This window comes from Alosa pseudoharengus, unplaced genomic scaffold (assembly GCF_046254945.1).
Source record: "Alosa pseudoharengus isolate Yale_2024_CS ecotype anadromous, Long Island Sound unplaced genomic scaffold, YU_APseudo_1.1 YU_APseudo_1.1_scf_20, whole genome shotgun sequence".
Taxonomy (NCBI): Eukaryota; Metazoa; Chordata; class Actinopteri; order Clupeiformes; family Clupeidae; genus Alosa; species Alosa pseudoharengus.
In genome coordinates, this window is record NW_027468664.1 from 15,253,854 (window position 1) to 15,278,853 (window position 25,000).

General features: G+C 48.3%; 2 protein-coding genes across 4 annotated transcripts in view; both read left to right on the forward strand.

The window, feature by feature from the left end:
* The window catches only part of bltp3b (bridge-like lipid transfer protein family member 3B), a 47,661-nt gene extending 28,561 nt beyond the window's left edge, over positions 1–19,100 (forward strand). Inside the window, exons 10-22 of the mRNA XM_076296679.1 lie at positions 1,813–1,977; positions 4,191–4,300; positions 5,056–5,197; positions 6,582–6,775; positions 7,656–8,654; positions 9,024–9,595; positions 11,381–11,529; positions 12,479–12,633; positions 13,018–13,168; positions 16,739–16,995; positions 17,736–17,844; positions 18,101–18,261; positions 18,503–19,100. Of these exons, the coding sequence (XP_076152794.1) occupies positions 1,813–1,977; positions 4,191–4,300; positions 5,056–5,197; positions 6,582–6,775; positions 7,656–8,654; positions 9,024–9,595; positions 11,381–11,529; positions 12,479–12,633; positions 13,018–13,168; positions 16,739–16,995; positions 17,736–17,844; positions 18,101–18,261; positions 18,503–18,643 (3,305 nt within the window). The 3' untranslated portion in view covers positions 18,644–19,100. The remainder of the gene's footprint in view (positions 1–1,812; positions 1,978–4,190; positions 4,301–5,055; positions 5,198–6,581; positions 6,776–7,655; positions 8,655–9,023; positions 9,596–11,380; positions 11,530–12,478; positions 12,634–13,017; positions 13,169–16,738; positions 16,996–17,735; positions 17,845–18,100; positions 18,262–18,502) is intronic.
* A 4,866-nt stretch (positions 19,101–23,966) lies between these two features.
* anks1b (ankyrin repeat and sterile alpha motif domain containing 1B) overlaps positions 23,967–25,000 on the forward strand; it is a 276,364-nt gene continuing 275,330 nt past the window's right edge. For all 3 annotated transcript variants that reach the window (XM_076296682.1, XM_076296680.1, XM_076296681.1), the window contains exon 1: positions 23,967–24,548. In XM_076296682.1, the coding sequence (XP_076152797.1) occupies positions 24,424–24,548 (125 nt within the window). In that variant the 5' untranslated portion in view covers positions 23,967–24,423. The remainder of the gene's footprint in view (positions 24,549–25,000) is intronic.

Genomic DNA, 25,000 nt, shown 5'->3' on the forward strand with positions numbered 1-25,000 from the left:
GCACATTGCAGAGTGAATTAGGGCTACATGCTCCGACACACACACACATTCACACACCCACTCACTCTCTTTCTCCGACACACACACACACACACACACACACACACACACACACACACACACACACACACGCATTCACACGCATTCACACACCCACTCATTCTTTGGGGCAGCCGTGGCCTACTGGTTAGCGCTTTGGACTTTTAACCAGAGGGTTGCCGGTTCGATCCCCGACCAGTAGGCACGGCTGAAGTGCCCTTGAGCACATTGAGCAAGGCACCTAACCCCTCACTGCTCCCCGAGCGCCGCTGTTGTTGCAGGCAGCTCACTGCGCCGGGATTAGTGTGTGCTTCACCTCACTGTGTGTTCACTGTGTGCTGTGTGTGTTTCACTAATTCACGGGTTGGGATAAATGCAGAGACCAAATTTCCCTCACGGGATCAAAAGAGTATATATACTTATATATACTTATACTTACTTACTTACTTACTTTCTCCGACACACACACACACACATCCACTCACTCTCTCTCCGACACACACACACACACACCCATTCACTCTCTTTCTCAAACACATACACACACACACACACACACACACACACACACACACATATTCACACACCCATTCACTCTCTTTCTCCGACACACACACACACACACACACACACTCTTTCTCCGACACACAAACACGCATACCGTCATAAATACCTTTCGTATCACTTTATTTGGATATTTCCATGCCTGTTCAAACCAATGTATACAAACAGACACACCTACATAAACACACACACACACACACACACACACACTGGCCCTCTCTGTCTTGTCAAGTGACAAGTGTACACAGATGCATGTACACAAACATACACATACTCTTAAGTGTTTCAAAGCTTCAAAAGCTTGGGTTGCCATTAACTTCAACAAAAACAAAAAGTCCTGATATTTTGACCCAGTGTGATATAAGCATAGACCCATGCTCCCTGGAACCATAGGTCAAACATGCATCAATAAATCTAGGTGTAATTCTTGATTCAGATTTTCAAATGGAGCAACAACAACAACAACAACTACAAACAAACTCTATGGTAAAATCTAGCTTCTTCCATTTAAGGCTCTTATTAAAGGTCACGCCCTTTTTTATAATTGAATACTTTTGAAAAGGTTTTTCCATGCCTTTATTTCATCCTGTTTTGATTACTGTAATGAGCTGTGGGCTGGTAGCTGCTCCTCCCTCTCCTGTTTTCAGTTAGTTCAAAATGCTGCAGCCCGCCTCGGCGCCTTCTAGGAAGAACTCAGAAACGAGAGCACACCACCCCTGTGCTCACCGTTCTTCACTAGTCTGGACGTTTCAGGAGCCATTTTAAAATTATGTTTTGTGCGCTTTCTCATATAGGAGATCTTTTAAAACTACTGGTTCTCCCTCCATCAAGGTCGAGAAACAGGGTGGGCCTTTGCAGTAATTGCCCCTAAACCGTAGAACGAGCTAAATCACACCTTAAAACTCATTTTTAGTCCCTGGTGTTTAACTTTGAATGAGTGATTTGTTATTCATTTTTCAGTAAGTTTTATAACTTTATTTACAGACTTACAAGTCCAGATAAAAAACACACACACAATATTTAACATGAAGGGTACAAAGAAACACATACATGAATACAGACAGGCATACAAATGACTTTCAATGCATTACATATTGTTAATGTTTTTCACATGTTTTTTTTAGCGATCTTCCCTGCTCTTGTGTGTGGTCTTGGTTTAGTTGACCTGACCTGACCGTGCTCTGTCTGATTCCTTCCTGTGCTGCTCAGGCGAGAGCTGTCTGCACTGGATGCACTACAGCGAGGCGACGAAGACGCGCGAGGGCTGGGCCCGCAACCTCCTCGAAGAGTTCCGCACCAACGTGGACCTGCTCAAGACCGCCCTCAAGGACCACCAGAGCACCAGCAGCCAATCACAGGGCTCCCCACAGCATGGTAAGACCACTCCCGCTCTCCGATTCGCCGGTTGTACTCATGAACCACAGATGTGGGTGTGTTGCAGTGGATTGTGTTTTTCAGTGTTTGTTTGTTTGTTTGTTTGTTTGTTAGTCCCTGTGAGACTTGTGGTGCTTCCATTTCTTAAAGTTTGCTTTGTAGCCAGTTGGAATGGCATACAATTGACACTCTTTTGCACACAATTGGAGTGCCTAATTGTGGTTGGTGTTTGCAGTGACTGAAAAAAGCTGTTTCCTCTCACTTCCTGGTGTGTGGTGTTGCGTACACTTTCATCTGCGATTGTCACACTTTTCAAAACGGTGGACTTTTTTTCCTGTGATGGTGAAACAGTGGCCTCTCTTGGAGACTCTTGGCACTGCGCCTTCATTCCCTAAACAACTTGTCAGGCGAGGCCTGGGGCTTGTGCCAGGACTGAACTGGGTTCCCACAGCGGCTCCAAATGCAGTTATAAATAGTAGATAACAATCTGTCTGTTCATCTGTCCATCCTGTCATCTGTGATCAGTCGTTATCAAACCTAAAGACATAAAGGCACATCTTGGATTGTCTGAGAGAGAAATAGGAGGCATTTTGCTCAGAAACATTCTGTTATAAACCACAGTAAAGTGTCAGTGGCCTAGTAGCACAGTGGTAATAGTAGCAATTTCTTGCAAAAAATCCTTTTCATGTGACCTCCATCAAAATCCCCCTGAATATAACTTTTGTGTTTCATGATAAGATATCAAGTCAGATGTCAAGTTCGATATGAAAGGCCTTAGTAAACACTAGACTCTCACTCAGACCTGGTTTAGTCCTGTGTAGCTCATGTTCTTTCCACCTGGTCTCTCCCCTTCTCTTCTCTCGACATCTATTTGTGTGTGTGTGATAGTGTTAGTGTGTGTGTGCTAGTGTGTGTTAGTGTGTGCTAGTGTATGTGTGTGCGTGCTAGTGTGTGCTGGTGTGTGTGTGCTAGTTTGACTGTGGTGGTGTGAGTGCTAGACGTGGTAGTGGTGTACCATAGGTCTTACTCCAGGAGGGTTTTTCAATCATGAATCTATGGCAACTTATCTGGGTAAGTTAACTCGATGTAAGTGGTAAAACTCCTAATAGAAGAACGGTTAATGGTTTCACAGGGCTCTTCTAATATGTTGTTTACCACTTACTCTGAGTCAAATCACCATACACTTGAAATACCCTCCAGGTGTAATAACTCTTTGTGGTTTAGTCGTCGTATCTCTCCTCTCATCTCTTATTCCGAACAGCCTCTTCCGTTTCCTCTTCTCTCGGCACGCGACCCTGTGTGTGTGTGTGTGTGTGTGTGTGTGTGTGTGTGTGTGTGTGTGTGTGTGTGTGTGTGTGTGTGTGTGTGTGTGTGTGTGTGTGTGTGTGTGTGTGTGTGTGTGTGTGTGTGTGTGTGTGTGTGTGTGTGTGTGTGTCTGTGTGTGTGTGTGAGAGTGTGTGTGTGATGTTGTGTGTGTGTGTGTGAGATGTGGTGTGTGTTGTGATACCGTAGCTCTTACCCCAGGTGTGGTGAGCCACCCGCTGGTTCTGTTGTCAGGTCCAGGTGCCGCGTGTGTGTCCCCCGCCTCCCAGAGGCGTCTGCTGGGGGCCTCCCCGAGCAGCGGAGCTGCTGCTCACACTGGGCTGGATGAGGATGAGGATGGTGGTGATGATGGGGATGAGGATGATGGAGAGGAGGAGGAGGAGGATGGTGGTGGTGGTGGTGGTGGTGGTGGTGGTGGTGTTGTTGGAGGTGTTCTGGGGTTCCAAGTGAGGGACCCAGTGCCCTGCTGTTGGTGCCTAGAGCCAGGTAGCTAGCTCTCCAGTGTGTGTGCCTTTGAGCGTGTTCATACACACACTGATACACACACACACGCACACACGCAGGCACACTTGTACATACAGGTGAAGCACATTTGGAAGTATCTTGGGCAACTAAGAGGAACGTGGTCTTTTACATTGGTAACGCTTCAAATGCAATTTATTGTTGAATTCCGTTAAGATACTTCTCCCAAGGGCAAAGTACTTTTTCCCCCTCAGTAAATACTGTCCAAAAGTGTTTGACCCCAAACACCTCAATACACACACACACACACACACACACACACACACACACACACACACACACACACACACACACACACACGTTGGTGTGGAGTGGCCATGCTGGACACGCTGAGGGTGATGCGCTGAGTGTGTGTGTGTGTTCCGCAGGGAAAATCTCCACCAGCTCCAGCACCAGCTTCTCTCCTCCACCCACGCCCCGCACCCAGCTCATGTCCAGCTCCTTCGTCCTGCGCATGGCCGACTTCAGCATCTACCAGGTAAGGAGACGAAACACACACACACACACACACACACACACACACACACACACACACACACACACACACACACACACATAGCACATCACACTTGTAAACACTTACTCGAACACATTCTCTTACATACAAAGGCACAGTCTCATACACACACACAGACACTCTCTATCTCTCACACACACACACACACACACACACACACACACACACACACACACACACACAAACACACAGTACAGGTGAGAAGAGAACACACAAAAACACAGAAAGTAGCTTTTATCATCCCCCTCACATTTACACCAACTTCAATTATCTCACACAACTCAAAAATACATCTGCAAGCTCTGACTAAGCCAGTTGTGTGGGGAAGCTGTCACTATATTATGCACAAACACATACACCCACACTCAATAAATAAATTACCACCTTTTGCAAAAAACAGTCTAGAGCTGAAAACTTTTGCTCTTCCCAGGAGACTCCCATGATCCATGATCTCTTTCCTACTCCCACTCTCACATCCTCTCTCTCTCTCTCTCTCTTTCTCTCTTTCTCTCACTCTCGGTCTCTCTCTCTGTCTCACTCTTTATCACATTCTGTCTGTCTCTTTCTTCCTCTCTCTCACACACACACACACACACGCACACACGCACACACACGCACACACACACAAACACGCACACACGCACACACGCACACACGCACACACGCACACACACACACACAGCCTTTACAGTCCCTCTCTTGCGGTCTGCCTGTAGGTGTCCACTGCAGACCAGCGGCGCTCCAGCCCCAAGGCCATGATCTCCTGCAATAAGAAGTCCCTGTACCTGCCGCAGGAGATGCCCGCCATCCACGCCGAGCTCACCGAGTACTACTTCCCCGATGGCAAAGACTACCCCAGTACGTCACTTCCTGTTTCAGCACCCCACACTTCCTGTGGATCACTGCTTTTTAATGTGCATACGTGGCCACTCTCATTCCAGCTTTTTTAAGCAGGGGAAACAATGTGAGGAATCGCCTTCGTTGTTAATTTCAGTTGCATCCTAGGCCAGGTGTGTGTGTGTGGGTGTGTGGGTGGGTGGGTGGTCATCCCAGCTAATTTTACAGAATTATGCACAATTCCAAATAAAAGTTTAAGTTTAACCCTGAAGTTAGTTGGTGTATAGAGCAGAGGGGTATCTCTCTCCTTCTCTCTCTCTCTCTCTCTCTCTCTCTCTCTCTCTCTCTCTCTCTCTCTCTCTCTCTCTCTCTCTCTCCTCCCTCCATAGTTGAAAGTGATTTCTCAGCCCCATCTTCTGTTCCCCGTGCTGGCTCTACTTGAAGGCTCCTAGATGTAGGCCGCTTGTATAACACTGCTTGTTCTGTTTCCAGTCTCCTAGCTAGCCGAGCCTTTTCAGTTGGCTTCCACAATAACGCCTCGCTCACTTCTCCACTCCCCCTCTCTCTCTCTCTCCCTCTCTCTCCCCCTGAGGCATCTCCCTACTGCACATCAGAGCAGATCGATCATATTGGTCTCAGCAAAACGCTGCTCTCACAAATAGCTTTAGAGGGCCGACCCGCTGAGTTTGCTGGCGGGCCCTGGGTTCCAGTGTGGAGAAACGGCTCTTTGCTGTGCACTGGGAACTAGGGGAACTAAAAGGGAGCCCTCCCTTGTGAAATGTGTAATCAGTTTCTTTGTCCGGTTTTTTGGCTATTTCCTTTCGTTTTTTTTGTCTCCTGCAATGTTTTTTTTTTATTTAACTCTTTGTTGTCTGTCTTTTTCCCCCTTGCTCCACTCCATCTTGTTATCTTTCTTTTTTCCTCCCTCACTCCACCTCTCCCTCCCTATTTCCCTCACTCCTTGCTTTCTCTGCCCCAACGCTCCATCTCTTCTTCCCTTCCTCCCAATCTCTCTCCATCCCTCCTCTATCCCCCCTTTTCTCCCTCTCCCTCTCTCTCTCCATCCCTCCATCTATCCCCCTCTTTCTCCCTCTCCCTCTCTCTCCGTCCCTCTCTCTATCCCCCTCTTTCTCTCTCTCCCTCTCTCCATCCCTCCCTCTATCCCCTTCTTTCTCCCTCTCCCTCTCTCTCCCTCTCTCTCCATCCCTCCCTCTATCTTCCTCTATCCCCCACTTCCTCCCTCTCTCTCTCCATCCCTCCCTCTATCCCCCTGTTTCTCCCTCTCCCTCCCTCTCCCTCTCTCTCCATCCCTCCCTCCCTCTATCCCCCTCTTTCTCCCTCTCCCTCTCTCCATCCCTCCCTCCCTCTATCTTCCTCTATCCCCCTCTCCCTCCCCCTCCTCCAGTCCCGTGCCCCAACCTGTACGTCCAGCTGAATGCGCTGCAGCTGGTGGTGGACCCGCGCAGCCTGGTGTGGCTCAACGTGTTTGCGCTGGACCTGCGTCAGAGCCTGGAGCAGTTCATGCAGCTCTACAAGCTCAACGACTCGCAGAAGCCCGACGAGCACGTGGACATCAGGGTGGACGGACTCATGCTCAAGGTGCGGGGAGAACTCATGGATACACACACACACACACACACACACACACACACACACACACACACACATGCACACACACACAGTTACCATAGAATAGCTGTTTTTGTTGAATTGCTAAGGTAAACCACATGATTTAAAAACCCTCCTGGAGTAAGACCTATGGTACACCACCACCACGTCTCTCAAACTCACACACACACACACACACACACACACACACAGACTGCGTGTTTCAGCTGTATTTTGAGGCACTCCAGGGTGTGTTGTCAGGAGCATGCCCACCAGCATGCCCATGTCTAATTGCAATATCTCCGTTAGCATAATTAGGTCGGAGCGTCTAGACTATGCCCATGCTGAGCCACAGGAGACCCTAACATGCATCTCATTTATAGAAGATGAAAACCACGATAGAGGCTGTTTAAAAGTAAACATCTTACCAGTAAACACCTTGCTTAGGATTTTTGGAAGCAGATTATCGGGAGTAATCCTCAAATTTAACTGTGTGTAATTGTATAGATTAAAGTGAAAGTTTACCTCATGTAGGCTTTTTACCACATGTAGGCTTTTTACCTCATGTACAGTAGGCGGAGGAAGTATTATGTATTTTAAGCAGATGTCTGTGTGTGTCTGTGTGTGTGTCTGTGTGTGCATGTGTGTGCATGTGTGTGCATGTGTGTGCATGTGTGTGTCTGTGTGTGTCTGTGTGTGTGTGTGTGTGTGTGTGTGTGTCTGTCTGTGTGTGTGTGTGTGTGTGTGTGTGTGTGTGTCTGTGTGTGTGTGTGTGTCTGTGTGTGTCTGTCTGTGTGTGTCTGTCTGTGTGTGTGTGTGTGTCTGTGTGTGTGTGTGTGTGTGTGTGTGTGTGTGTGTGTGTGTTCTGCAGCTGGTGATCCCAGCTGAGCTGGACCCCGACACCCCTCCGGAGCTCCCGCGGCAGCTGGCGGTGCAGACGTCCGAGATGGTGGCCACCAACACGCGCCACTCGCCCCCCTGCACCCGCTCCAGCCTGGAGGCCCTGCTGCAGGCCTTCCAAGAGGAGTCCTTCTTCACCTCCTCTTCCTCCTCCTCTTCCTCCTCCTCTTCCTCCTCCTCCTCCAATCCCCTCTTCCCGCGTTCGTCCGACGCCTTCCGCGTCCTGCACTCGATCTTCCAGCGGCACGCGCACGAGCGCGACACGCGCCTCCACGAGGTCTACCGCCGGGAGGTGGCGCCCTCGCTGTCGGCCGACGCGCTCAAGGCGCCGGCCGCCACCGACGTGTGGGCCGTCAACTTCTCGCAGTTCTGGGCCGACTTCGAGGGCGCGCGGTCGGCGCGCGCCGGGTCCGGCTCGGGCACGGGCCGCTGCCGGCCCACGCCCTTCGTGGACTCCTTCCCGCTGGCCATGTGGGTGTGCCAGCCGGCGCGCCACGCCCAGCACACGCAGAGGCTCAAGGGCGCCGCCGCGGCGACGGCCTCCGACCCCGCCGACCCGGCGCGCCTGCAGCGGAAGCGGATGCTCAAGGAGTACTACAGCATGGAGGCCGCTGCCTCGGCGTCGCCGGGCAACGCAGCATCAGCAGCAGCACCCTCATCCTCCTCCTCGCCTGGCAACGGCCTGCGTAAGCCATGTTCGCTGGACAGTCTCGGAGCAGACTCGTCCTCATCCTCCTCCTCCTCCTCCTCGTCCTCCTCCTCCTCGCCTGCGCAGCCGGACGTGCAGGTGCTGGTGCAGGTGCAGAAGGCCGTGAGCGCGCAGCTCAACCACCCGCAGTACGTCTTCCTCATGCGGCTCCAGCGCACCATGAAGCAGCTGCAGCAGACCCTGCAGCAGGACATGGAGCGCATCCGCAGCGGCGCCAGCGCCAGCGCCAGCGCCACCCACAGGCAGAGCGCGCAACAGCAGGTATAACACAGGCCCTTTCAGCCTCTTGCAGTTTTACTTCTTTTTTTTTTACAGTTTTACATGTTATGCTGTTTTAAGACATTTTGTCATCAATAGCGTTTGGTTGTGTTATAAATTGTTATTCATCTTCCAATATATTCACGTGCATTGTCTTAGATATTGCAATATTTATTTTAAAATGGGCTTAAAAAGCATTTCCATCATATAGAATAGAATATAAAAATTGCTGCAATAATATCAGTATCTGATCATGTCGAAGCTGCCATGGTATAACATCCCACTACCCACTCCCGACTCCACCCCAATAAGACCAAGTGAGAAGCTGTCCTGGTGTAAAATGGTAACTAGCCCTTTGTCCACCCTGATCAGGAGCAGGGTGACCCGTCCCCATTCAGCGTGTGTGTGGGCGTTCTGATGAAGAGTGCCGAGGTGTCTCTGCTCCTGAAGCCCGTGCCTGACCCCAACCCCCCCAGCACGGGTGCGGCCAGCCCGCTCGGCTCCGACCTCTCGCCCTCCGACAGCCGCGGCAGCATCGAGGGGGCGGACAGGCCTTCGAACGGGGCATCGGCAGCGAAGCCCTCCTCCTGCTCGGTGGAGCAGCTCCTCTGCGCACCGGCCAGCGACGGAATGCAGGCTCCTCTCCTCCCTCCTCCTCCTCCCCAGCCTTCATCGTCCTCCACCTCGCCGGCGGGCAGGAAGGCCTCGCTGGAGGAGCGGCGGACGAGCCTCGGAGCCACCGTGAGGCGCTCCAGCGCAGAGGACCGGAGAGAGGCGCCCATGGAGCCCGTGCTGGAGGGTCAGGGGCCCGCGGCTGAGGGCAAGGCCCAGCAGGGTGAACCCTTAGGGGACACGCTGGGGCCACTGGACCCCCTGAGTGACCCGCTCTCCAAGGACTGGAACGAGAACAAGGACAAAGGCCGTATGCCCCAGTCCATGTCCAGGTAAGACTGGAACCTTCAGAGCTTCTCCTAGAATATTACAGTTTAAGTGTTGATATTCTGTACTATCATCATTCGTTCACAGCAGTTTGTATTGTAGTATTGTCATGTTATAGCTCTATTTTCATTAATCAACTATTTCATTAACTAATATATTAACTATTAATTAACTAATATATCAATTACTGTTAATAATCGCAACTGTAAAATGTGTTCTGATTCCATCTCCTTGGAGCCAGGGCAATGATCTCATTCTGGTCAGTCAGTATCAGAAAGAGCATTCAAGAGCACTCACTCTCCCGCAAGGGTTATATTGTCAGTTTTCTTGCCGAAGGATTCATGTCAGTGTAGTGAGGTCTTGAGAATCCATTGATCCTTTGCACTGGCCGATACTTCTGGCATGTGAAATGGTGCTCCTTCATTAGACTCCCATAATGAGTCATCATCATCTCCATAGCTCCCCAGTGTGCTGCTCTTAACCATCTGGATTTACAAATGAGCCCTACTCAGGAGGCCTTGACCATGAGCTGATGAAACGGTCAGACACACAGTCCACTGCATGATAATACACCCCCCCCCCCCCCTCGCGTCCTTGAAGGATGCCCTGAAGTGCTGATGATAACACCGTTGTGTAAGATCGCCAGTGAACGCAGTGGACATTTTGTATTAGGAAATGATGACCAAAGGTTAAATAAGACTGGCAGTAACTGCAAGGGTCTGATAATGAAAGTCCCTTTTTACAGGAACCTTAAGGACAGGAGATCGGACTGGCCATGAATGGTGTTTGTCTGACATATTGGGTTGCTAGGGAACATAAATGATAAAATGCTTATATGGGGCAGTTTATCAAATCAGCAAATTCAAATTGGTTGGATCCCCAGTAACAGATGCGTTTGTGTTGCATCAGTTTTTGTGTGAATGCCTGAGACAATGGATTCACATGTCAGTGTGTGTGTGTGTGTGTGTGTGTGTGTGTGTGTGTGCATGCGTGCGTGTGTGGAAAAAAAAGAAAGGAAAACATACTGTCTTTGTCTGCTACTGTGGTGTTTGCGGGCATATTTAAAACACACATACTGTATCTGACCATGCTCAATGGCTCAATGCTTCATGTGTGTGCGTGTGTGTGTGTGTGTGTGTGTGTCCACATGTCCTTTGCTCTTGCTCTTTAAAGGAAAGGCAGTTTGTCAGTGGTGTCTGACCTTCTGAGCTCCCCCCACACCAGATCTGCTTCCTTGTATTCCATATCTAACATGTAAGAGTCCCTGCAGGACTTCACCGTCGCTTCACCCCCCCATCTGTGTGTATGTGTACAGTACATGTGTATGTGTGCACGCCTGCATAACGTTGCCGTGGTATCATCTGGTGTGTGTGTCAAAGAGCGACTGAGAGAGTGTTTGGTGTGTAGGCATGGTGGTGTATCATACATGTATGTAGTTTTTTTAATTGGTTGTGGTGGGTAGTGTGTGTGCAGTCGTGAGTATGAAATGCATCTCTAATAAGAGTGTGAGTATTTTTTGTTTGGGGGGTGGTTGTGTATCCGTGTGCCCATCTGTGTGTTGTCGTGGTGATCCGTGGTGGTGGCATGACTGCCCACAGCAGGACTCGTCGTCTAGTCTAGTGTGCAGTAGTTTGGACTAACCCCTCTGTGATGGACCAGAGACGTGTTTGTGTGTACGTGACTTAGACACCTGTGTATGTGGGCCTCTGCGATTCTCCATCCTGATGTGGTCATTTCAGAGTGTGTGTTTTATATGTGTGTGTGTGTGTGTGTGTGTGTGTGTGTTGCAGTGGCAGGCTGATGAGGGATCGATCCCAGTCCAGTTTCGCCGTGTCGTACAAGAACATGAAGAAGAGTCCATCTCTCCAGTCGCTGGACAACATCTCCATAGACAGCTACATGATGGAGGATGGCGACGCGTACAGCCTGTTGGAGAGAGGTGACGCGCACACACACACACACACACACACACACACTCAGATGCACACACTTGTGAGCACACGTACAATCGCAGATATAACAAGACACGCAGACATTGAAGACACACAGACATGTCTGCACACACACACACACACACACAGACAGACATAGGCTTGCATGGACACAGTCAACTCATGCATTCAGGAAAAGGCATTGTTACCCCATAGTTTATGTTAAATGGAGACGTATGTTCCTCATAAGTCTCTTGTTGAATTGTTGACTGGCACCAGCAGTGCTGTCCAGTAGGTGGCAGCCTTGTTCTATAGTGGCATGCTGCAGACAGCAGGGTCAACAGCACAGCTTGCCTGTGATGCCTTTGTTTTCATGTTGTTCTACACTAGGGGTTCCCAAACTTTTCCACGACAAGGCCCCCCAAATACCACTAGGACCCCCTTGATGTGTTATTAAACCCATCGACAATACTACGGCAAATGTAAAAATACATTAAGCTATTCCTAATAATTATTTTAGCCGCAAGCACTTTGCGATGGAGCATACAGTGTATAAAAATTGTATTTGGGGCTTTCTGCTATATGAGAGCTATCATTCTACAATTATTCCCAGTCATTATCATGGAAAATATAATGTTCAGATATGCGACAAATTATTATAATGGCATTGTATAACAACCCTCATAGTAATAGGTATATTTTACATTTTTCAAATGTATTTATTTGTTGCTTTTATTTTTCCTTCCAACTTGCTGAGGCCCCCCTGGCACCCCCTCGCAGCCCTCACTTTGAAAACCACTGTTCTACACACATGTTTGCTGCCAAAAGGGGAACATACATTTTGTTTGTTAACCCGTGTGTGTGTGTGTGTGTGTGCGTGTGTGTGTGTGTGTGTGTGTGTGTGTGTGTGTGTGTGTGTGTGTGTGTGTGTGTGTGTGTGTGTGTGTGCGCGCGCAGATGATGTGTCCATGTCGGGCTTCAAAGACGCTTTGAGCGAGCACAGCGCAGCTGAGAGTGCCAGCGAGGCGATGGTGCCCGCTGCAGATGGCGGCGTCTCGCCTGATGCCGTCAGTGCCACCTCGCAGAGCATCGACGAGCCCACCAAAGACTTGGTGAGTGTGTGTGTGTGTGTGTGTGTGTGTGTGTTGTCATCTGTGTGAATTAGCATCTGTAGTCTTTCAGTGTGCAAGATTTTTAATTTATGTTTCATTCATAATGGTTGTTTGTGTGTTAAAATGTGAAAATAATTTACAAAATGTATATTTTTGCATAACTAATATGATCATTTTGAATAATAATGAATATTGATTGTTTGCCTCAGATACATCAGCATTTCTGCATTCATTGTGAAACTAGCCAATGTGAACGAGACATTATACTGGATGCATCATCGCCTTCTGAGATTGTATTGAGGTCATATTGCCATGTTGTAACTGCCTCTGATATGTTCTACTCTACTCAGGCACTGATGTGTTGGTTCTGGGATCTCTCTGCAGGTGTCGGTTCTGGTTCTGAAGGTGAACTCGGTGTGCGGTTCTCTGGACGTGCGGGGGGAGAACACGGCGGTGGCTCTGGAGGTCGGGCAGGTGCGGCCCAATCAGCTGGGCAACGTCAGCCTGAGGCAGTATCTCAGTAACCGCAGCCTCGGTAAGCGTCCGACCCACAGTCCACACACACACACACACACACGTACACATACAGTACACACACATCACACACACACACATCTCACACACACACACACACACACACACACACACACGTACACATACAGTTCACACACACACACACATACTGTACACACACATCACACACACACACACACACACACACACACGTACACATACACACACTTACGCTCACTCACTCACATGTATGCATACATACTCCCTCAATCACTCCCTCACTATCTCCCTCTCTTACACACACACACACACACACACACACACACACACACACACACACACACACCACATGCAATTAGCACAGGCATATATTTATAATGACATAATTAGATGCATAACAATACACAAAGCAGATGCCGTAAAAAGGGGATTATTTCCCATACATGTGTAACTACATTCTTGCTTTAATGAAAAAAAATCAAACTTTATATTCTCTGTGGACAGATTGCCTTCCACTGTAGAATTACCTTGCCATCTTGGAGTCACAAGCACAAGTACACACACAGACTCACTCTCTCTCTCTCACTCTCTCTCTCTCTCTCTCGTCTCTCTCTCGTCTCTCTCTCTCTCTCTCTCCTTGTATTGAGCATGGCCTGTACCAGCATCGCTAAGAGCAGCTGTAAAACGGAGCGGCTGCAGAGATTTACTGCTCCGTTTGAGTAATCAGCATAGACTCAGACTTGGAGTATGGCCGGGTAGCTTTATGGTGCAGTGTTTACCCCTGGTCCCACCATTATGGTAATAAAAGACTACAGACGCACTTCAGAGCATTGCAGCGGCACACAAGCTATTTGTCCTGAGTGCTGTTCGCCGGCGGCGTTCAAGGGTGCAGTTTTCCATGCAAGATGCTGCGGAGACAGTCTGTTTTACAGCTAATCGGTATTAGCATCAGGGCCATTGGGATCGCTTAGATTTCTATCACCATTATGTCAAGCTGAATGATGGTATTACATTAGTCCTATGCTGCAGGGGGGAATTATATTATTATGTTGTTATTTCACTGTTAAGTCCAGGTTAATATTACATAACATTATTATATTTGTGATTTGTGTCTACAATTAGTGTGTGTGTGTGTGTGTGCATGTGTGTGTGCATGTGTGTGTGCGAACCGAACCGCTGTAAGGTGGTAGAGGTTAGTGGTGGAGGTTGCTTATCGTCCAGTGCTGGCTGCTTCATTAACAGCTCTGCTCTCTAATGCAGGGTTTATTTCTTCGTCAGCAGTACCTGTGACTGCTAAAGCAAGAAGAGGTACTTCAGTCTGTTTGTGTGTGTGTGTGTGTGTGTGTGTGTGTGTGTGTGTGTGTGTGTGTGTGTGTGTGTGTGTGTTCCCTTTGTGCTTGATTCAATGCTCATGTGTGCTTCAAATTGTGCATGCATTTGGAGTTCTGGCTCATTTGCGTGTGATGTGCTTGTGTGCATGTGTTTTTCTTTCACTGGCAGAGCACCAGGATGTACGATATTGTTGCTTAAATGCATACGTGTAGATAGAAAAATAATTGGAGAGTATGTGATAGATGCAGATACACACACACACACACACACACACACACACACACACACACACACTATTTGGAGGGCATTACAGGATGTTGGCAGTAATAGAGCATAGGGCTCCATTATCAGCTCTATTAAACCCCAGTTATCACAGGGGGTGGGGGTTCCTCTCTCTCTCTTTCTCTCTCTCTCCCCCTCTCTCTCTCTCTCTCTCTCTGTCTCTCTTTCTCTCTGTCTCTGCAGTGCTGGGGGTTTTCATGGGCCACTGGCCCCAGCAGTCAGAGAATTGCAGATTCAGGAGTCTGAACCCCCACCAAACACACACACACACACAGACACACACACACACACACACACACACACACACACACACTTGGATCCTACCACACTCGGTGCCCCTCATTCCTCAATACTCTTTTTACACAACAGCACACACCAGTAATATGCAGCAAACTCAAGTGCACACACATACACACACACACACACTGCAGCAAAACCCAAATCCCTTACACACACACACACACACACACACACACACACACACACACACACGTACAGACACTCAGTCACACTCTGTCCTCTCTCTGTGGTTTGGGCTCTACCTCATTTCTTTGAAGAGGACTAATCCTTCACCCTGCCTCTCCCCTCCTCTCTCTCTTCAGCGCTTCTCTTTGCCCTCTTTCCGTCTCTTCCTCCACCTAATCTCCCCTCTTCTCTCCATTTTTCTCTCCCTGCTCCACACAATGTCATTAGCATCATCACTGTGGCCGGGCGTGTGTGTGTGTGTGTGTGTGTGTGTGTGTGTGTGTGTGTGTGTGTGTCACTGTCGATACCCCTTTATCCCTCTCTCTCCCTCTATTCTTCCTATCTCTCCTTCTTTGTCTCCCTCTGTGTGTGTGTGTGTGTGTGTACACTGTATGTGTGTGTGTGTGTGTGTGTGTACACTGTATGTATGTGTGTGTGTGGTCACAGCAAGGCTATCTGAAAGGACGACACAGGCCCAGATAGTGCAGAGCCCTGATTAAATGTACTGTGCTGAAACAGGCCATTATTCTCTGAGAACAGAAAACCTGGTGCAGCCTAATATATAAAACTGGAGAAGCTGCAACCATCTTGTGTGTGTGTGTGTGTGTGTGTGTGTGCTGTTTTTGGGCTTGTGAGGGATTAAAACTGACTCGCAGAGGCCCTGCCCTGCAGTGCTCTTACACACACACAGTCTTACACAAAGACACACACATAATCAGCTATGAAAGTAAGAGAAATGCTTTGGTCTTTCCATACATATATACACACACACACACAGACATTCATGCTCTTGTGCACATGGGCAAATGCACTTGGCCTCACAAGGGCACTTGCACATGTGCACATACACACAGGCACACACACACTAACACACACATTCTTGGCAATTTCCTTGTCTGGTTGTGTGTTGCATGGATTGGGAAGAAGCAGGACAGCAGTGTGTGTGTCTTTTCGCGGTTAGCCTCAAGTGTGTGTTTGTGGGCATGCCAAGACTGTTGTGGTTGTGTTTTGCTGCACAGTTCAGAAGGAAACCCACTGAGAAACCGTGTGTGTGTGTGTGTGTGTGTGTGTGTTGTGACTTCACATTTTATTTCTATGCAGCCACAGAGATCCATCTTGCTGTTCTATGAGTCGCTGAAAGTAATGTGGAACCAGCTGACCCTTACTCTGTGTGTGTTTCTCTTTATCTCTCACTCTCTTTATCCCTCTATCCCTCTCTCTCTCTCTCTCTCTCTCTCTCTCTCTCTCTCTCTCTCTCTCTCTCTCTCTCTCTCTCTCTCTCTCTCTCTCTCTTTTAATGGCTCTCTCTCTCTGTCACGCTTTATCTCTCTTTTTCTTCTCACACTCTCTCATACTGCACCTCTCACATCCATTCTCTCTCCCTCTTCCCCTCTCTCTCTCTCTCTCTCTTTCTCCCTCTCTCTCTCCATCCTTCCCTGTGTCTTCCTCTTCCACCTCTCTCTCTCCATTTCTCTTTCTCCTTCTCTCCCTCCCTGTCTCTGTCCGTCGCTAGGTTCCGGTTCCGAGGCCAACTCCGGGCAGGGTCGGTCACGGCCGGAGGTGCAGGTGCGTCTGGAGTCCGGTCCGAGCGCCGCCGCCCACTCGCCGCTGTCCGAGCACAACGGCTTCCTGCAGTGCCGTCTGCACGCGCTCAGTGCCGACCTGCTCATGTCCACGCTGCAGAACCTGGGTCACTTCACGGAGGACAGCTCCGAGTCACAGGTGTTGCCCATGGAGATCAGCGTCAAGGACATCCACGTCAACCTGAAGGTGACCACACACACGCACACAGATGCACACACACACAGATACACACACACTCAAACTCACACACAGACATTCACATACACACATACTCGCATATACTGTACATATGCACTCTACACACACATTCACAATCTACACACACAATTTCCCTCACGGGATCAAAAAGTATATATACTATATACTTCACACACGCACATGCACCATACCTGCCAACACTTTTCCCGGGTTTCTCCCGTATTTCAAGGTCATCTCCCGACATTCTCCCGTTTAGTTATTTCTTCCGAAAAACTCCGTAATTTGCATCATGACCAGCAAACTTCATTTTAAAATCACGGATCCATTCATATTTTTCCTGTTAGTCTGACATTTTCCAGGTTGCCAGATTGTGTATGAAATACACCCTACACATACACAATCACTTGCTTTCAATTTCGACCCTTTTGTCATAAAACCTGGCAACCCAAAAACCTAAATAAGGAAGCCGATGCCCACTGCGCAGCCAGCCACTGAGTCTCACAAGCAAGCGGGCTAGTTGAGTAGCCTACTCCAGAACTAGCTGTTGTCAAATTGTTAGGGAAGAAATGTAGTGATCACAGAAACTAGCGGGTGTTGTTGATACACAATAGGCAACTTGTGTCCTGGAAACATAATCTGACAGCCGCTTTGGAGTTTTGTTTCACACACACACACACACACACATTCTCCGCCTCTCACACAGGAGTGTGTCTATGTCAATCATGCAGGATGACGGTCCTCGTGAGAACCCGTCAGACCCTGAGCCGACACCCATCGCTCTGCACATTGACAACCTGCTCATCCATCGTAAAGATGACGGCTCCTTCAGCATCGGACGTGAGTCTCTTCTTCTCACACACTGACACGCGCACACACACACACACGTACATTATATATCTACAATTTGAAGTAAGATGTATTATTTGTCTAGACAAATCCATCCTTTAATTTCCTCTTTCTCTGTCTTTGTGTGTGTGCGTGTGTGTGTGTGTGTGTCTGTCTGTCTGTCTGTCTCTCTGTCTCTCTCTCTCTGTCTGTCTATCTATCTATCTCTCTCTCTGTCTGTCTCTCTCTCTCTCTCTGCATGTTCCAGTGAATCGTACTGCAGAGACAGCTCCTCCGAAAACAGCCCCTTTGATTGACAGCAAGCTAAGCTGTGTTCCTGAGCTTCCCGTGGGTGTGCCCAGTGAACAGAAAGCCACTCAGACCAATCCCATGTCTCCTACTAGCTACGCCCCTTCCAATACAGAAAAGGTGATTGGTCGACTCACTACCTTCATGTGTCTGCTTACACTGTGTTTGTCCAAGTAAAAATAAGTACTAAGAGTCTTGATATTTGTTACAGTTGAAATTATTAAGTCTTATTGAAATAAATATCCCACAAGATATGATAACTCTCAGTGAATAAACAGCCAACAAGATAAAGGGATCCTTTTTTATAGACTTGTAAAGAATACAGCAATGTTTCAGTGTCCTTTGTTTTCCCCAATCACAGATGCTAATTGACGAAAACGAGTGCTTGAAACTGGAGCTCTCCAGAGCCAAGATGGCGTTGGCAGAGGCCCAGATGGAGAAGGACTCCTTGCTGCACCACATGAAGAACATGAAACTAGCATCCGGAGGAGGCACCAGCTAGTGACTTGTGTTGAGGTCGGGGACGGGTTTGGGGTGGAAATTGCAAAGCTTGTGTGGGTGCCGACCAGCACCGGCAACCCGGGGGACGTGAGTGAGAGTGAGAGAGAGAGAGAGAGACAGAGAGAGAGAGAGAGAGAGAGAAAACCGGTTCCAACCATCGGGACCGAGGCGGAACTTTCAGGCCCGCCCCCCGTCTGTTGCGGTCATCGGTCTACACTCTGAGCCAGACTGGTCCGTGTATCTGCTGGGTGGTTCTGTGTGCTTCACCCTAGAAGAAAAGAAACAGGGGGCAGATGGTTGGTGCTGCACTGTCCCCTCTGGCCCTGTGCTCTCCCAGAGGAGTGCCCTATGCTGCCCACTATGGGTCCCCACAAGTAGTACTTAATTTGGACACTTGATTTTGTTCTTTTTTTTTCTGTGGTAGTATTTGCAGTTTGTGAGCTTTTATTTCTCCTGCTGTACAGTAGGGGGAAGGGATTGGGGGGGTTGTGGGCGGGGGGGGGGGGTCATTCGCTGCTGTGGCTGCCTCACGACGGTGGATTTGAGAAGAGACACATGTGTGACAGGGCACAAGTCACACAGACACATGCACACACACACATACAGACACAGACACATGCACACACACATATACCCATTACGTCGACCCATCCTCACACAGGTACAAATACAAACCACACACACACACACACACACTCTGACTTAGACACATGCACGTATCCACACACACACATCTCTCGGCAGGGGCTCGCGCTGCTCCTGGCTCCGACGGGAGGAGCACATTCCACCCTTGTTGGCCCCTTGGCCTCATGTAGGGCGGAGGCCGCAGGGGGGGGGTCAGAGGGGTGACGCTGAATGTCATACCCACAGAGGAATGTCTTAAACAAGCAAGCAAACAAAAACAACAACAAAAACAGACTTTCTTTGCACTGTACTAAAACAATGTATCATGTACTTAGTTCTTTACAAAAAAAGAAAAGTGTTTTAGCTCTTAACAAATTGTCCTTCTTATGTGTGTGTGTGTTTGGTAGATTATGAGTGCACTACTGATGTGCAGGAATGTGGCTTTGATTTGTTTTGTTCTGTTTTTTGTCTGCTCAGAGTTGTGAATGGCTAGGCGGTGTCTCTTTTTTTTCTGTGTGTGTGTGTATGTGTGTGAGAGAGTGAATGAGTGAGTGTGTGTGTGTGTGTTCCCCTCCATGTTGCTTTAGCAGACATTTCATTAGACTGATTCAAGACAGAAGGAGGATTTCATTTCATAGTTCCTATAGGTATTTGGTTCGCCAACCAGGGAGTTCCCTTGGACGTCACGGTCTGCTCTGGCTTTGACTGGCTATTTTTCTACCTGTGAATACTTTACACACACAATAGGCACAACTACGGGAGGAGACTCACTGTAAATATGAACCATGCTGATCGGCAGACCACCAATGAGACTCCACCGACACCAGGAATGGGCACTCATGCCATCCAATAGAAAATGAGAGCCAGTTGTACAACGACATCAAATGGCCAGTTGATTCTGTGTCTGCAGTCAGTAGATCCTGTTTTTACTGTGTACATTTACTTTCATTGACTATAGGTCAGGGCTGATCACATTTAGCGGAGTCATGCTATGCTATCTTATCTTTGCACATAAAATGACAGGAGGGGACATTAGCCTCAGCATATGAAAACACCTACTTGGCTTGGTCGCTTACATGGCAGAATTCCTCAGCACGGAGAGATATTCCTATGTCAGAGTGTGTCTACAGGATTTCGGTGGCTCCGTTGAAGAGAGTAAAGGGAGTTGTTTCTGGGACACTGTGGAAGTTGAATGTCAACAGCCCCCTGGTATTCTACCTGCTGTGCAGCTTTCTGCTTAACACCTGGGAGGGTCATGCCCGAACACATGCAATAGCTCATTCATCTTCACACATTTCATCATCATCATCATCATCATCACCATCATCATCCTCAGTTCTCTGCATTCATGGGAAGGACCCATAGACCCCTATGGACCCATTCTGCCATCAGTTGGTACCAAAGAGGCCCGCTCTGCAGCAGCTTAACCAAGTGCCTGGTGCTGCCTGGTCTGTCTCATCCCCTCGATGCTCTCAGAAGAATGGTGCTATCTGGAACCTCTGCAGGTGGTTTTTCAGCTCGCGCTCAGAGGAGAACCCTTCCAAGAAGATTCCACTGAGAACCTTTTGAAGAGGATTCTGTTGAGAATTATTCAAGAGGATTCCACTGAGAACCGTTTTTGAAAGGATTCTAATTCAGAATTCTCCCAGAAGATTCTGCCGTGAATCTCCGGAGAGGATTCTACTCGGAGTTCTACAAGAAGACGCTACTGAGAATCCTTCATGAATATTCCATTTTGAGCCCTCAAAGGTGCTATCTTCAGCCCCAGGGGCTTCATCCCCCGCTAAAGGGATCCATTTTGTTTTCCTGTACAAATTCACCAGCCCTGACCAATACATCCCAGAGTTTCACTCTGCCCTAATGAATGTGTTTACCTTTCCTCAGTTCCACCCTTCCTCCAGCCCCTACACCCCCATGGTCAGCTTGGCTCATCTGTTACGTGCCGTCAAACTGAACCGATGGACACTGAGATGGTGGTGATTGTGCATAACACATTCAATGCAACTATATGAGCTTCATAAACCTTTAGTTCTAAAGTTGTCACAAGCCATGTTAGAGGCTCTGTTGACATGTCGGACAGCCTTTGTGTGATCATAGCCTTATTCTAGAATACTCTGTCCTGTGGATACGCTAGCAGTTTGTCCCTGCCGTGATACCGTAGTTGCATTGAATGTACAGTTGGTTAGGGGGAAAAGACATGATTGTATGAAGGATTGAATAGAGGCTGCCTTTTTCCCCCATCTACCCCTGTATCGTGAGCGATACCCTTTTGCCCCTGTGGTCCGCATCAGCACAGCACAGTCCTGGGTTGCCTTGAACCACTCGAGAAGAAGAGGAGAACGGGAGTACATACAGTGGTGTTTCTTTGAGCACTTCCACCAATCACCAGGGGGATGGTCAGAGAAATGTTGTGTTGTTATTTGCAGCGATGTGTCAGCTGATGAGGCTGACATTATAGCACACAGTGATAGAGACCTCCTGTTAGATTTACAGTCTTGTCTGGGCCGGATGACGAGTTATCCCTGAACTTGTGATATAATGTAATGTATGTCTGTTAAAGCTGCTGAATCCATGAGAAGAAGAAAAAAACCCATCAACAATAAAACAAAGAAATGGTACATTAAGATGTGTTTTCCTTGAACATGTTATTTTGTTCCATGAACTGTTGCAGGTATTCGTAATGTATAAGCTACAATTTGTTTTCTTTATGATGAATAACCACTCTTTCAATACAGGGCGTAATACATGATTCAGCACAGTGTAGCAATTATTCTCCAGTATTGCAATGCTTGTTTTGCCCAAGTAGAAATATAGTGTTTCTGAAAGTGTTACACCATTGCCCTCTAGTTGTGTGATTTGGAATTGCAGTGATCTGGAAAAGGTCGACAAGTCCCATTAGACTAGAGCACCCATTAGCAGTGTTGATGTCAGCTGAAGGTGAGTATAAACCAAATGAGTATGTTACCAACACATGATGCTGTCAGCCACAGGAACTAACACCATGCCATGTGGATACTGACAACTTACTAGCCATCTGTAATGATGTGTGTGTGTGTTATTTTGACTTTATGAGAAGGGGAAGAAGTATAATGGTGGTAGGCCTACTTGATATCCTATAGTAATTTCACAGGTTAGCAATGTTTACTTGTGGCATCAGAACATCTCTTGGGTTTTCTTGTCAGGTTTGATTTGTTTTCCGAAGGCCTAATCCTCGGCTACTATTGCATCTAGGACTGCACACATAATATTGATCACAATATTATACCTTTTGATTCTTTCTGTGTCAGGACCTGTTTCTAAATATGGCAGTACCATATTTACATAGCTGTGAGTCAGTTAGTTATGTTGACCCCAGATGTCACAGACTTGTATAATGGCAGCCATGTACGTGTGGAAACAAGCACTAATGAGAGTGTGGCTCCCCGTTTAGTTTAGAGGTGAAATAAGAAACCTCTGTGATGCAGTGAGTTTTTGGCTCGAAATGTAGAGGGTGTTGGTCGGAAAGTGTGTGTGTGTGAGAGGGAGAGAGAGAGACAGAGAGTTTATTAGTCTGTAAATCGGCAGCAACAGTAACTGCAAAAAAGAGCCAAGCTCAGATTTTTCAATAGTGCCACAGTGTGAGTGAGTCATCTGCATTCAGTGCAAATTGACTTGAGAAAGGCTCCAGTCATGAATGGAGCCCTGTGTGCGCTCTCGTGCTCTGGGGTTAGATCAACGGCATTCACAGTAGACATCCCTCCCTTGGAGATGAAAAAGATAGGTTTGCTGACCAAGTTACTGTGCGTGTGTGTGTGAGAGAGGGAGAGAGAGTGTAAAATGGGAGCAAAAACACACATCTGTGATGAGTCTGTGTGTGAGCGAGCCCAAGTGTGTGTTCTGGAATAGATTTGGCCAGTGAGATCAGTTTCACTACATCCTGGCAGGAGAGTAGATCGTAGTGATTCAACACCCAGAGGGTTTGCAGCTGCCTCTCTCTCTCCCTCTGTGTCTGTCTCTCGCACTCTTTCTTTCACCAGCACTCCCTCTCTCCCCTCATTTTTACCCTTCTGTCTGTTTCTCACTGTGGATTGGTATTGCTGCACAGGAAGTGAATTTGTGGAGCCAGTTCTGAAGCACAAACGAGCCAAGCCACGTCCACACAGCTGTGTGTGAAAGACAGAGGGAGAGAAAGTAGCCTACGTTCTTCCTGCATCCTTTGTGACTAACCAAATGACTGCCTTGAGGAGACTGATATGGGGGGCGTGTCCCCACTACGTTCAATGGCTGGCAACTCACAGCTGAGCCGAGCGAGTCTGCTCCTCAAGCTGCCAGTGCCTGCCGATGACAAAAATACTGTTTCCCATCTGCCACTAGAGCAGCTGTCATACTGTACAGACCATAAATGTCCATGAGGAAAATTCATTCAACATGCTGTTAAAAATGTAGATTAATAAACACCGAGCAAGGTTATAATTAACTAGCCTACAGTACGCATGGTCAATGACCGCAAAGTTTACGAATTCCCCTTAACAATGGTGTCTTTGTGTACCCACCCAGCAAGCGCAATTTTCTTTCATAAACCCATGCGACGGGAATGTCGGCGCGCGACGGCGCGTGCCTCAACCGTGCTTTCTGTGAGAGAGCAAGGAGGAGCGCGAGAGAGTGACACCGGCACTACAACAGCTCGCACACGCAGAGCGTAGCCTAGAGAGTGTGTGTGAGGGGAGTGTGCATGTGTGTAAGAGAGACCGGAGAAAGAGCCAGCCCATTCGGCACGAGCAGGAGGAAAACCCAAGAGCGCTACGCTTGAGTGGTCCGATAAAACAGCGTTTCTAAGCAATCAGCCCGTTCGGCGAGGCTCTCGTGCCTGTTTGAAGTCAGTTTGCGGCGGGTGCCGAGCTAAATCCGCTATTTACGGTACGCTCCGTTCCATTTCATCATTGCGTTCCAATATGGACTAGCGGGGCACTCACTGCAACACAGCGCCGTGTAGGTGAGACGTCCATTCTGTTCTGCACCAACAACAAAAATCAAACCAGTGAGCCAGCGTCTCGATTCGGACCTCTCCAGCTGGCACAGCGCACACTTCATAGGATGATTTTGCATAGAGCAACACATTGAGAGGGCTGTTTTCGTCAGCGCCTGGTCTGGATTATCGGTGATTTTAACTTCGTCAGGATGGGGAAGGAACAGGAACTACTGGAGGCAGCCCGTACTGGGAATGTTGTATTGGTGGAAAAACTATTGAGTGGCAAGAAAGGATTACTGGGCTCAGGTTCCGGACATCTCCCCAATTTATTGAGGTATGTAAACAACTCGCCTATTGTGCCATACTCTGTGCGCTAACGTTACCTGCGCTACAGTAAAACAGTCTACTTGTAGGTGTTGTAGAGATTTTTTCACCAACCATTTGGTCACCGTGCGCTCACTTGTTCTGCGACCTTTCTGTTATTGTAGTCTACAGTCCAATTTATTGCTGTACACACCCACACACGGTATGTCTGACCTGCTGCAGCCCTAAGGAGGCTTGCAAGAACGAGATACCCTCTAATAAGCGGGCAATGTTGTCAACCAGCACTAGGCTCCATTCACGCCGGGCTTTGTTCAACTTTAGATTTATGGCTACTGTCAGTGCGTCGCAGCCCTACGGTCTCTTCGCCCTCTCAAGTTAGGAGAGATCCCCTCTTTTGATTGTGAAATGATGCGTTGGGGTTGCCCCCTCTAACCGCCGAGGAGGGGTAGGCGCGTCAACTGA